The sequence below is a fragment of the Anabrus simplex genome, chromosome 2, assembly GCF_040414725.1.
Source record: "Anabrus simplex isolate iqAnaSimp1 chromosome 2, ASM4041472v1, whole genome shotgun sequence".
NCBI lineage: Eukaryota > Metazoa > Arthropoda > Insecta > Orthoptera > Tettigoniidae > Anabrus > Anabrus simplex.
The window spans coordinates 310376163-310389752 of NC_090266.1; the positions used below are offsets into that span (position 1 = coordinate 310376163).

The following is a 13590-nucleotide window of genomic DNA, read 5'->3' on the forward strand; positions in this document are numbered from 1 at the left end:
AAGCTCACAGCCGCGCGCCTCTACGCGCACGGCCAACTCGCCCGGTAAAGCCAAACAGAACAACCTAAATGATCACACACACCTAAAAGATACACCACTCTTCACTCTGCATAATTCAATCAATCTGTGTTCAGTAAAGCACAACATTTCAAACTTCATTAAAACTATATAATTTATTCATTCAGTAATACTCAAACAGCCCCTAAAATATTTCCACAACAGTCTAAAATATGACGATGATGATGATGATGGTAAGGATAATGGACTACAAGTACAGTTGGATGTGGGCCTACGACATCACCAGAGCATGACTTAACTCTTCGCGGGTGGAAACACATTTATATGGTCGACTTTTCTTACGCTCCGGGTGGAAACATATATATAAAATTACATAATTATTTAATTCACTAGTGCTCATTAAACATCCCTTACATTATTCAAAATAAGAAGAAGAAGGAAGGAAAGAAAGAAACAAACAAAGAAAGAAAGAAATGTATAACAATGGGTTCAAAATGGTGTGAACTGGGTTACAAGAACATGAACCCTTCAACTGATTGCTTAGCTTTTGCAGATGATCGGGCAATTTTCTCTGATTCTTTCAATATGGCTACAAAGCAAATTAATCACCTCAAGACACAGGCGGAAAAACCAGGCCTCCAGATACCTTTGGAGAAAACGCAATTCATAACTGACATCAAGCCAGCACCAAGAGAGCTAAAAGTAAATCGGGGGCAATCAAACGGACAGATAAGTTTTAATATCTTGGCGAGTGGATAGAACCAAACATCCCTGAAAAAGAGGCTTTCGCATCAAGCATGAATAAAATGGAAATGGCTTATCAACTGACCAAAGATGTTTACAACAAAGAGTCCATATCCTTGAACGCAAAACTCAGACATTACTGCACTATCATAAGACTAGAGGCTTCGTATGCAGCGGAATGCCTTGCTATGAACAAGAAAAGATTGACAGAATAATTGGAAATTAAGGAGAGAAAGATCTTAAGGAAAATTCTTGGCCCAATTAAAGACAAAGATGAATATGGATGTCGGCATAACTATGAGCTGTATTCTCATGTCCAGAAGATCTCTGATGTCACGCGGAGAAGGAGAATTGCATTTTATGGCCACTTGCCAAGATTGAAACCCACATTATTATCGAACCAGATCTTTTCCTATTTTAAAGATAAGAAGACCCGGACAACTTGATTCAAGGAGGTGGAAAGGGACCTACAGGAGATGAGGATCACTTACAAAGATATAAAAGAACGCAACCCACTCAGGAGGAAACTGAAAGACCACCAGGGTTTTCAAGAAAGGCCAAAGTTGAAGAATGGAAAGACGTGGACGGAGGAAAGAAAAAAGCAACACCGGCAATGAATGAAGGAGCACTGGGCAAAGATCAAAGCCCAGAGGGGACAGATGAAATAATGTGGTCCTTAGTAGGCTGATACGAAAAAAGAAAAATGTAATAATACCCTTGACGTCACCGGAACATGACGTTGAAAGTTACGGTAAACAAGCCAGCTAGCGCAACGCCAGTGACAGCATATTGTGCAACATCGCACTCCTAGGTGGACCAGTGAGGAGAAATGAACCATATGAGGAGTACTTCATTAATATAAGGTATAGCATTTTAACAATTATCAGAGAGGTTTTAACATAACATGGTTTTACATTTTCAATATTATTAATCAATGCACATGTTATAAAACAAAAAAATATTGAGTGATTTGATAGTATCAGGTTCTTTCAGGAACGAAACCTTTCATTCTACTTTAGTTAAGTTGTTTCTTTTTTCAGGTACAATATGTTGTTATATATTTTCTTTTTCAGGTATTTTCTAAATTGCATTTATTCATAAATTAGTTTTGACAGACTGAAAAACCTAACAGTTATATATACTTCCACTTTAAGTTAGTACCCATGAAACTCCATAAACAAAAATGTCCAGCCTGCTATCTTAATACTGCAATAGATTTCAACCCACACTGAAAAATGTGTGTAATACATGAGCATAAAGGTACAGTATATGAAAATTCTTTATCCTTCTAGCCACTTAATTTTTAGAAAATAATCACAAACTAATTGACTTACGCTTCCAGCAGACATATAGAAGGTTTTTGCAGCTGAATTTATTATTTGGTCAATAGCTTGCATAGCGAAGTTGAATGTCATGAACTCGCAAATAGGGCGCAAGCCTGCCTGCAAAATGAAAAAATGTAATTCTATAAAATAAGCATTATGTTAAACAAATTATAAAGTATCAAACTATATGACACACATTAAAACTATCTTACCATAGCTGCTCCAACTGCAATGCCTGCAAATCCCATTTCAGTTATAGGTGTGTCAATAACTCGCTTATCCCCATATTTCTTCCATAACCCTCTTGATACTTTGTATGCCCCATCATACATAGCAACCTCTTCACCCAGCAAGAAAACTCTCTCATCACGTTCCATTTCCTCATCCATTGCAGCATTTAGGGCATCGCGAACAGTCATCTATAAATAAGGTAATGATTTAAAACAAGAAAATCAAACAACCAAATAGCATGCAATTTCATCATAAAATACAGAAGTATAACTAGCACTAACAGCCATTTTGGTGGAATTTTCAACTGTAAACCCAAAACAAGACAACCTGCTCCACATAAATATATCAGAACTACCAAAATAATCAAAAGCAAAGTTAATGATGGTTGCCAGATAGTGGAATCAAAGTTTCTATTTGTTTCTTTTTTTTTTTTTTTTTTTTTTTTTTTTTTTTTTTTTTTTTTTTGCAAGCTGCTTTATGTCGCACCGACAGTCTTATGGCGACGATGGGATAGGAAAGGGCTAGGAGTGGGAAGGAAGCGTACATGGCCTTAATTAAGGTGCCTGGTGTGAAAATGGGAAACCACGGAAAACCATCTTCAGGGCTGCCGACAGTGGGGTTCGAGCCCACTATCTCCCGAATACTGGATACTGGCCGCACTTAAGCGACTGCAGCTATCGAGCTCTGTTTCTAAAATTATTTGACAGTTATTTTCCCTAACCCCCACCCCCCATCTCTCTCTCTCTCTCTCTCTCTCTCTCTCTCTCTCTCTCATATCTGAAAGTGAATTTTACATTTAATACACTTTTTTTTTTTTTTAATTAAACTGTAAAAATGAAAATAACTTCTGAGATAATAGACACTAAATATATTATCCATCCTTCTGAACATGTTTTGTAACGCCTGGTATGTGAATGTTAATTTGGTAGATGGGCTTAAAATGGTCGTACAGCATACCTTGAGACCTTAGCTACTCAGAGTATGCCAAATCAAAGTTATACTCCATCTGTAGGCGTGGCAATGCATTCAACTGTCAGATAACCCCTCAAAACGAAGTGAATACCGGTGCGTCTGTGCGTCGTCATGAGGTACACAGACTACTGTGGTCATTTGAGCATATTGTACGTCAACCAGCACATTCCATGAGACATCTGAACAAGGTTCAAGTTGCAAGCCGTCAATTTGATACAGGAAGGATGGACTTTTCGTCGTGTTGCTGTGGATTTCAATGTCTCTCCGTCAGTTATTCACCGCTTGTGGAATCGCTACGAGACAGGCCAGTTCACAACGAGGGTTCGACAAGGTCGTGGAACGCATGACAATGAGAAGGTATTACATGAAGCCATATAAAAAAGAAACTGCTAAATTAGCTCTACAGATAGCGAAAGCTTTTAGGCAGCCAAAATTGTATTACAATTACAACCATGGATGAAACTCTCAGAAAACTAACTGGCTAATAGTAATTTACAAGTAAAACACATTGCCAATTTTTTTACTTTTTCACACAACCCAATGTGAAGTTTTCCATTCTGTTCAGCAGTGATATCAATTACAGTATATCCCTGCAAGACTTCATCCCCAGTAGGCCGAGTTGTCGCCCATTCATTCCTATCAGTAAACATCGATTATTTTTAAGCAGTTTGTGGTAGTCACAAAGGAAAGCTCATTTTGAATTAGCCTTAGAATAAGTTTGTAAAACCGTTACCTGAGGCAGTCGATTAACAAAAGGCCAATCCCTGACTCAGAAGCACAAAAATAAATGCTCGCAAAGGGAACCTCTAGCATGAGGAAAACCCAACAGATGTAGTACAGATTCAGAGCCGCAGAAATTAAACTAAAAACTCAACCGATGTGGAGCATCTATTTTCTAGCAAACACATTAGAGTTATTTTTGTTATACCCTGAAAAGTCATCTTTTTGGTAAATAAATAGAGGAATGGAGCAAAGTTAGTCTGTCTAAAATCGCACTCAGACATCATGAGTCTCACCATAGGATTGTTCTGACTGCCCATTAAATTGTTAATAGTTATAGTTTGATCGAACACACCTGCAAGGTTTATGGAAACTTATTTTAAACTACACAGGGTGTATCCGTGATGATGTTGCAAATTTTGGGGATGATGGAGGACGGCAAATGGATCAATATGAGATAAGGAACCATATTCTGAAAATGATCGAATAAAGGTTAAGCAAAATTCTACTCATTTAGACAGTTTACCTGCACAAGATTCACAAGCTGCTCCATTTACAACAAATGTTCAAAATGGCGTCCCCCTGCGTCAATGCAGGTATGGCATCATTGCACAATGTTCTGTCATACCCGTTTGAATATCCCCGGTGCCGTTTCAACAGCGTCGCAGGCAGCGAGAATTCCTGACTGAAGAGGATCTCTTGGCAGGTGTCTCATGAACAAGAGTTTTCGCATGGCCCCGCAAGAAGCAATCAAATGGGGTGACATCAGATGAGCGAGCGGGCCATGAAGCAGGACCTCCTCTTCCTATCCACTTTGCAGGGAATGTATGATCTAGGTGTTCACAAACCCTCAGTCCAAAGTGAGGTGGAGCTCCATCATGTTCGAAAAACGATGATGATGATGATGATGCTCGTTATTTAAAGGGGCCTAACATCTAGGTCATTGGCCCCTAATGGTACGAAATGAGAAGAAATGGTATGACAGTTTAAAAATCCATAATCCTCCACTGACCAGAATTCGAAAACGTGAGCACAAAGAATGAATGGATGGATATGAAGTTAAAACCATCAGTGGATCCGACCCGCAATGCCCCACATTCCCAGAAACTTAGCGTTAAACTATAATATTACGGACCAAGGGACAGCTTCTAAAGCACAATACTGACTCAATGATGCTTGTAGTTGAAACGGGTCCAAAATTTAGGTCATCGGCCCCTCATAATGGTACTTATTGCTAGGAAAATAGAGCCATGCTATGCGTCATGTTGCAGTATTAATCAAAAGTAGCGCAGACTCGCGGTATTCCACACAGTATGGTACTATGCACAGGTAATGAAATTCGAACATGTAACACAGATCTATGGTGTTTCGCACACTGGGGCGATACAGGCAACGCAAACCTATGGCGTTCCCCACATAAGTGGACTAAACACAGGGACACGCACTATCCCATGGCGTTCCTCACGGAGTGGGTACTATGCATAGGCAAGGCAGAACCATGGTGTCGCTCATCCCATGGTGTTACTCATATAGGGGTACAAATCACAGGTAGTGTAAAAGCCGCCAATGCACTCTATCGCTACTAATCACAAACCTACCGTGTACCTAACATAGAGGTATTACGCACAAGTATAAGCGACCCATGGTGTTCCCCGCGTAGTGGTACTAATTACAAGTAGTATCATGGTTCTAATTTTATCATCCCTTGGTCGCCCCTCTTTTCGCCTCTTACAACAGGCAGGGGATACCAATGGGTGTATTCTTCGTCTGTGTCCCTCACCCACAGGGGGTTGTGTGTGTGGTCCACGAGAGGTATTTTATTTCCCTCAAGTCCGCCGGCAAGCCGGTTAGGACACCCCTATCCGCCACCTGGGATGCGTCACGTGGGAGTAACAACTCTCCCCCTGCTACGCCAGCGTAGTAGGTTCGTGGTGTTTGTAATAATAATAATAATAATAATAATAATAATGCTATTTGCTTTACGTCCCACTAACTACTTTTTCGGCCTTCGGAGACGCCGAGGTGCCGGAATTTAGTCCCGCAGGAGTTCTTTTACGTGCCAGTAAATCTACCGGCACAAGGCTGACGTATCTGAACACCTTCAAATACCACCGGACTGAGCCAGGATCAAACCTGCCAAGTTGGGGTCAGAACGCCAGTGCCTCAACTGTCTGAGCCACTCAGCCCGGCTGTGGTGTTGGAACCACATCCGCTGACGAAGGGCAAGTGGTATGTGTTCCAGGAATATGGGTAGTACATCTCTGAGCACTACTGTGTACACTGCTACATTTAGGCAGGGAGGAAGAAGAAATGCGCCTACTACATAATCGTTGACTATGCCTGCCCACACGTTGATTAAAAGTTTGTGCTGATGGCTCTTCACAACTGTAGCATGGGGATTCTCATTGGCCCAAACATGACTATTGTGACACTCTAGCATTCCATCTCTGGTGAAACAGGCTTCATCTGTGAAAAGGACACACACACAGGAAAATGAAAATTAACTGCAAGGCGCTGCAAGACCCATTGGCTAAACACAACTCGGGGTGCGAAGTCAGCAGGACTCAAAGCGTACACTTTCTGTGGATGGTATGGGTGTAGCTCTATTTCACGTAAAACATGCCACACAGTCATATGCAAAACATTCATTTCACTTGCAACTGCTCGAGTGCTGATTGCAGGCGCCTCACCCATGCAAGCAAGCACTGCATCTTCTAAGTCGGGAGTCTGTGTAAATCCTGGTGCCTGTTCCACAAACGAACTTTGCAACTTTTCAACTTTGCACTTTTCACTTTTCAATTCTTGCAAAGTGCAAAGTCTTTCTGTTCCACCATGAAATAGGTTGTACTTTTCAATTTCTTCGCAAAGTGAAAAGTCTTTGCGAATGAGTGATCCAATCGAGTTTATTCCATAAACAAACTCTATAGGCCTAATACTCTATGATTTTAATGCTTTACTTTTCGCGGCGAACTTGGCGGTATAATTGTCGTACCGTTAAAGTTTTTATTATGGGAAAGAAAGGTTATTAAAGAAGCTCGCTGTTCTGGAAGTTGTCAAGGAGAAACGTGACATCCTTTTTTGACAACTTTAAAAATAACCTCTCAAATGATGACACACATCAATGTTGCCTTCATTAGAAATCCTGTCACTATATTAAGTGGATTATCAGGCCAACGTACTGTTAGGAAATATTACATTTACTATAACATCTACGACTTTAATAACAGTTCTGCAAATAATTGATTTTGATGTCCCATGCATTGCTGCTACACTGTGCAGCTGGACACTATTTACTAACCAATGTATATAAGCATTTAAGAATTTGTTCTTTTCTGGAAAGGAATTGACTTTTTTGTTACATGTTTCAATAAATGTCTGATCATTTCAAGAATATAGTGAGCCTGTGTTGGGGTAATACGAAATCACTCGCGAAATCTCGTCTTTGTACGTCCTCTTACTGGATTCTTCATCACTATCCTCACTTGATGCTAATGAAAACTCACGTCGTAACGTGTTTATATAACTAAACAAAATTCTACGCCGAGAAACTAGTGTACATACTTGTTAATTAACAGATGAAAAGGGAATCATCTCTTTGCAAGATTTATGAAAACTTTTCACTTCATTTCTTTGCACTTTGCACTTCTGTACCAATGGAGGAACATAACAGGCTTGAAAAGTGAAAAGATTCCTAACTTTTCACTTTGCACTTTGCAAGCTAAATCTGAAAAGTGAAGGTGGAACAAAATCTGAACTGAAAAGTGCAACGTGAAAAGTTGCAAAGTTTGTTCGTGGAATAGGCCCCTTGTCCTCCTCGGTCATTGTACTGTGGAACCAATTGCCGTGTTTCACTTAATCACTGGAACAGTTGTAGAAACCTGGTATGAGCCGGATGTCTCCTAATTGGATATTTGCTCCTGTACAACCTTTTGGCTTCTCTGCCGCTTTCATTTGCTTGCCCATACATGAACACCATATCTGCAAGTTCCATAACCGGGTAAAACTCCATTTAGATAGGGCTTATCAACGTACCACTTCAACCCGCAAACATAGACTGAAGCCTACAGTATAGACATAGCACACTGATCATGTCAGTACACAGTACACCATCTGCATTGGAGTCGTTGAATTATTATAACAGACTCTTCTGCTCGTCGGGATTGTCTCCCCTATGTACTCTTAGCACATGTAGTGTACAGCACAGTCGGAGGTATCAGACCAATTTTTGCTTTAACTTTTGACTACCAGCCACAATGGTTTAGTGGATATGGCGTTTGTCTACTAATTCTAATTTAACAGGTTTAAACTCGATTGAGGTCAGTGGAGGTTGTGGCCTCATACGCAACCATTAACCCGGCTCAAGGGAGAGAGGGTCACTTTCCCTGTTCTCCACTCGAGTAATTCTTTCCTAGTGCATCCACGCTGCGGGGGTGGGCATCCTCCACATCAGTAGGCCGGTGTGAAAGGATGGCTAACTTCAGACAGGCACCCAGTCCCACGGGGTATAAGGTGGAACCCATGCCCAGGGTTACAGGCGAAGACCTGAACGACATCTTTGGCAGAGGAGACCTTCTGAATGGCAGAGATGGCGGATGAGGCAACTCATCCTCCCTGGGGATAATTAGAAGAGGACACCACTGCCTTGTGGAGAAGAGGGATATTCAAAGGCTAAGGGAGTAAACCCCGAAAGAAAATCCTCACCTGTGTTAGGCCTAACAAGTCAACAGTTGAGTATGAATATACTGCTTTCAAACCTAAAACAAGCCTCAGATGAAAGAATAAATTAAATACCAGACATGACAGTTCTTCTTGTACCGTCCAAATTTATGATGGCCAAAAGCCTGATGCTCATCGGAGATTCTGGAAGACACAAAACCCTCCCAAGTAGGAGCGACTGAAAACTGGTACACTCAATATTCTCACTCTCAAAAACAAATATGAAGAACTTGTGGATCTTATGGACAGGCGTAAGCTCAAGATATTGGGGTTGAGTGAGACAAAATGGAAAGATAGTTGCTTTACGTCGCACCGACACAGATAGGTCTTATGGTGATGATGGGATAGGAAAGGCCTAGGAGTTGGAAGGATGTGACCATGGCCTTAATTAATTTACAGCCCCAGCATTTGCCTGGTGTGAAAACGGAAAACCACGGAAAACCATATTCGGGGCTGCCGACAGTGGAATTCGAATCCACTATCTCTTGGATGCAAGTTCACAGCTGCGTGCCCTTAACCGCATGGCCAACTCGCCCGGTCAAAATGGAAATGATATGGGAAGAAGTCCTTGGGAAATGGATGTGTGCTGTAATGGAGTGGAAACAATAATGAATCCAAAAATGGAGTTGGCTTCCACCTTCATAAAGATATAGACACACAGACAGATGTCAAATATGTGATAGGATCATCCAGATGAGACTGAGTGTTGGTAATGCACATCATACTCTCCTGCAAGTATATGCACCACAGACAGGATGTACCACAGAGGAGAAAGAGCAATTCCTTATCGAACTTGCGGAACAAATAACAGAGGAGAACACAATCATTATGGGTGGTCTGAATGCCCAAGTTGGTAAAGAAAGACTAGGCTGTGAAAACATCGCTGGCCTCATAGCTCTGGTAACAAACTCTGAAGGAGAGAACCTGATTGATTTCTGTGTGCAAAACAACTTAACCATACAGAACACATGGTATCAGAAGAGGGAGAGCCATAAAATAACGAGATAGGGCTGGGATGGGAAGCTCAAGACTATGATCGACTTCATCATCACCGATAGAAGAGCGGCTCAGTACGTTACAGATGTTAAAGTCATACCCAGCGAGTGCCTGGATAGCAACCATCATTTCAATACGGACCAACATCATGAAATTTATAACCCTTAGTTATTAATCACTGACCTAAAAGATGTCCATGTGCCCAAAATTAAACAAAAGAAAATGCCAAAGATTAGGACATGGCTGCTGAAGGACATGAAGAAGAAAGGAAACTATGAAGCGAGGATAACAGCCAAATTACCCAAAACTGAGAAAGGGGGAGTAGAAGAATAATGGTCCTTATTTAAAGAAACCCTTGTAAAAGAAGCCACAGAAATTTGTGGAAAAACAAGTGCCACACCAAAGGAGAAGGAAACACCTTGGTGGAATGACCGAGTGAAGACAACAGTAAAAGAGAGAAATATAATGAAAAGAAAATTAGACCTCAAAAAACAGAAAACAGATGATAGACGAAATTAATTAGAAATTGAACATCTAGCACAGGAATACAGGAAAAAGAAACTGGCTGTAAAAAGACTGATCCAGGAAAAAAAAGGAAAAGTGCTGGGATGATTTTACTACAAGGATACAGGAAGACTGTCAAGAAAGTAAGAAACTACTGTACAAAATAGTAAACAGTAAACGAAATAAATATATAAACATCCTTGCACTGGAAACAGATGATGGTAGCTTAATACGAACAGAGGAAGGGATCAGGGATGAAATGAATAAGTACTTCAACGTGCTGTTAAATGGAGATGTGGGCAACACCACCACCAATGACTGCAGTATAGGTGACGTCAAAAGCAACAAATACCCATTAACATGGCTTGAGGTTGAAACAGCACTAAAGAGCATGCAAAATGGGAAGTCCCCAGGCTTTGATGATCTCAGACATGATAAAGGCAGCTGGAATACCAGGCTTGAATTGGCTATATAGAGTTATCAGTAATTTGGGAAAGAAACAAAATCCCAGAAGATTGGAGTAAAGGAGTCATCATCCCAGTGTTCAAAAAGGGCAACTGACGGAAATGTAAAAATTACAGAGACATCACGCTGCTGTCCCACACACTGAAGCTGCTGGAAAAGATCATAGAAATGAGACTTAGGAAGATAGTGGAACCTTTGCTTGAGGAAGAACAACATGGATTCAGGAAAGGTCAAAGTACTGTGGATCTTATCTTTGGAGTAAAAATGCTGACAGAAAAGTACTGTGAATACGGAAGAAATCTTGAGATTGCAATTGTAGAAATTGAAAAAGTATATGATAGTGTTCCTCGAAACAAGATATGGGAACGTCTGAAGACCGAAAGGTGCCAAAGTACTTAATTGACAAAGTCAAGATGCTATACCAGAAGTGCTACAGCTGTGTCCAGACAGGCAACGGACTATCAAAATGGTTTGAAACAAAGACAGGTGTCTAACAAGGAAGTGCCCTATCCCCACTCCTGTTCGTAATAGTAATGGACAAGGTCATAAAATCTATCAAGAAAATGGACAGTTAACCAAACGCCCTGGTATTTGCTGATGATGTGCTTTTATGGAGAGAGACGGAAGCCGAAGTTCAGAAGAAACTTAACGAATGGAACAATACATTCAAAAATTTTGGACTGAAGATGAGCAAAACAAAGACAGTGGAAATGACTATCAATAGGGAAGGAACAAGCTCAAATATATTTCTGGAAGGAGTAAAAATCAAATCAGCTTCCTACTTCAAGTACCTCGGAAGCACAATCTCGAAAGACAACACTCTTAGGCAGGAAATACTCAGCAGGACACAGAAAGCATCAAACTTCTACAGTGAAGTCAGAAATCATCTCTGGGACTGCAAAATACCACAAAAAGCAAAAACAATCATGTATCACACTTACTTTGTACCAATCCTCAAGTATGGTTTACAGACATGTACCCTACTAAGCAGAGACTTCGGTAGAATTCAAGCAATCAAAATGAGATTCATTAGAACCATGATCCAAACTACCAGAAAGGACAAGACCAGAAATAAAGTGAATAGGAAAGTAGCTGGTATCGAGGTTCCTATTACCAGTGTCATAAGGAAACGCAGACTTCAGTGGTATGGGCACATAATGAGAATGAACAGGGAAAGACCTCCCAGAAAATATTTTGACCTTAATCACATAGGTAGAAGACCACAGGGAAGACCAAGAAAATGCAGGATAGAGACTGTAAGATCAGATGTGGAGGAGAGAGGACACAAATGGGAGGATATACTGGAACAGAAGATGTATGAAGACAGAAGACGGTGAGCGCTTGTACACCACACCCAGGAAACTGAAGTTGGGAGATGATGATGATGATGATGATGATGACAGTGGCTTTTAAGGGTGTTTAAAGGTGACAAAACCCATGTTGTTGGCTTCCGGCACATTAAAGAACTACTGTGAGATGAAATTCCAATAATCCGGCGTCTGTTAAGAACAGACGGTCGTTAAACAATAACAAAGGTAAATTTAAGAGGTCCACCTCTTCAACTCTTTGACCTTTTCACCTCTTAAATTTACCTTTATTACTGTTATTCCCAGTTCAATATGGACTCATTATGAAGTTTTTAACTTTAAACGGTCGTTAAACAACTTGAATTATTAATAACTTTGACTCGAATGTTTCCGGACTACGGTTCCGTATCTCAAATTGATCCATTTGCCGTCCTCCATCATGCCTGAAAGTTTGTAACATAATCACGGATACACTCTGTATAAACTGGTGGTAAAATAAACATTATTATAATTTAGATATATTTGCGTGAAGTGTTATATTGTAGTTTATTGGAATGTGGAGATGAACTTATGTTAAAATGACCGTATGCAACAATACGTATACTGATGTTAGTAAACTGTTAAATTTGGTGCACAATCATCTTGACACATTTGTGTACACATTTTATGAAATATTACCTTGTTCTTACCTAAGTTTCTTCTATACGAACAGAAACTGTTTCCCATTTGAAAAAGTTTGTATTAGTGAATACAGCAAAACCCCAAATGCATCGTTTTTCAAGGAGAGGGAAAATGACGATGGTTGCGGGAAAACGATAAATGCGGGTGACATAAAATAGGGGGAAGGCAAAATAATAAAATATGGGTACTGTATTTGAGCATTTTTGTCACGTAAATATAATAATAATAATAATAATAATAATAATAATAATAATAATAATGATGATGATGATGATGATGGCGTGTGGCCTCCGAAGCTGGGTGCAGATCTTTTGAATTGTCGCGTGATAGGCGATCAAACTTTTGCAATCATGATATAAGCGATACGCCATTTTGTTTAGTTTGGTTTTTTTTTTTTTTTTTTTTTTTTTTTTTTTTTTTTTTTTTTTTTTTTTTTTTTTTGCTTTACGTCGCACCGACACAGATAGGTCTTATGGCGACGGTGGGATAGGAAAGGTCTAGGAAGTGGAAGGAAGCCGCCTTGGCCTTAATTAATGCCCCGGCATTTGCATCTCGTAGTAATTGGAAAACTTTCAAGGCAATTTCTGTTCTTGCAAATTAATGATATACCGTACATGGATATTACGGCGATAACCTGTATTTTAGCAAAGATTCTGTAGACCCTTCGGGAACGATAGATTAGTGATCCTACATGGCGTGGCTCGAACGATGTGACAGAGGTTAGAAATTCAACATGGCGCACCTCAGACGATGTCACAGCGGGCTAAGTGATGCTGCTAACTTAGGAATTAGTTTGAAGACCAGGCTAGTGAAAAGATTATTAGTCTGGCTTGTAAGAAGACAACTGGGCAGGGGGCAACAAAGTGGTCAACATGCCTCTAGCATCCCACACACATTACAAGGTATGACTC

At 40.3% G+C, this 13590-nt stretch overlaps 1 protein-coding gene across 2 annotated transcripts in view; it reads right to left on the bottom strand.

Moving 5' to 3' along the window:
• Positions 1–13590, bottom strand: part of LOC136864080 (pyruvate dehydrogenase E1 component subunit beta, mitochondrial) — a 198664-nt gene that overhangs the window by 143071 nt on the left and 42003 nt on the right. For both annotated transcript variants that reach the window (XM_067140624.2, XM_067140623.2), the window contains 2 exons: positions 2300–2506; positions 2097–2204 (listed from right to left, as the gene is read on the bottom strand). In XM_067140624.2, the coding sequence (XP_066996725.1) occupies positions 2097–2204; positions 2300–2506 (315 nt within the window). The remainder of the gene's footprint in view (positions 1–2096; positions 2205–2299; positions 2507–13590) is intronic.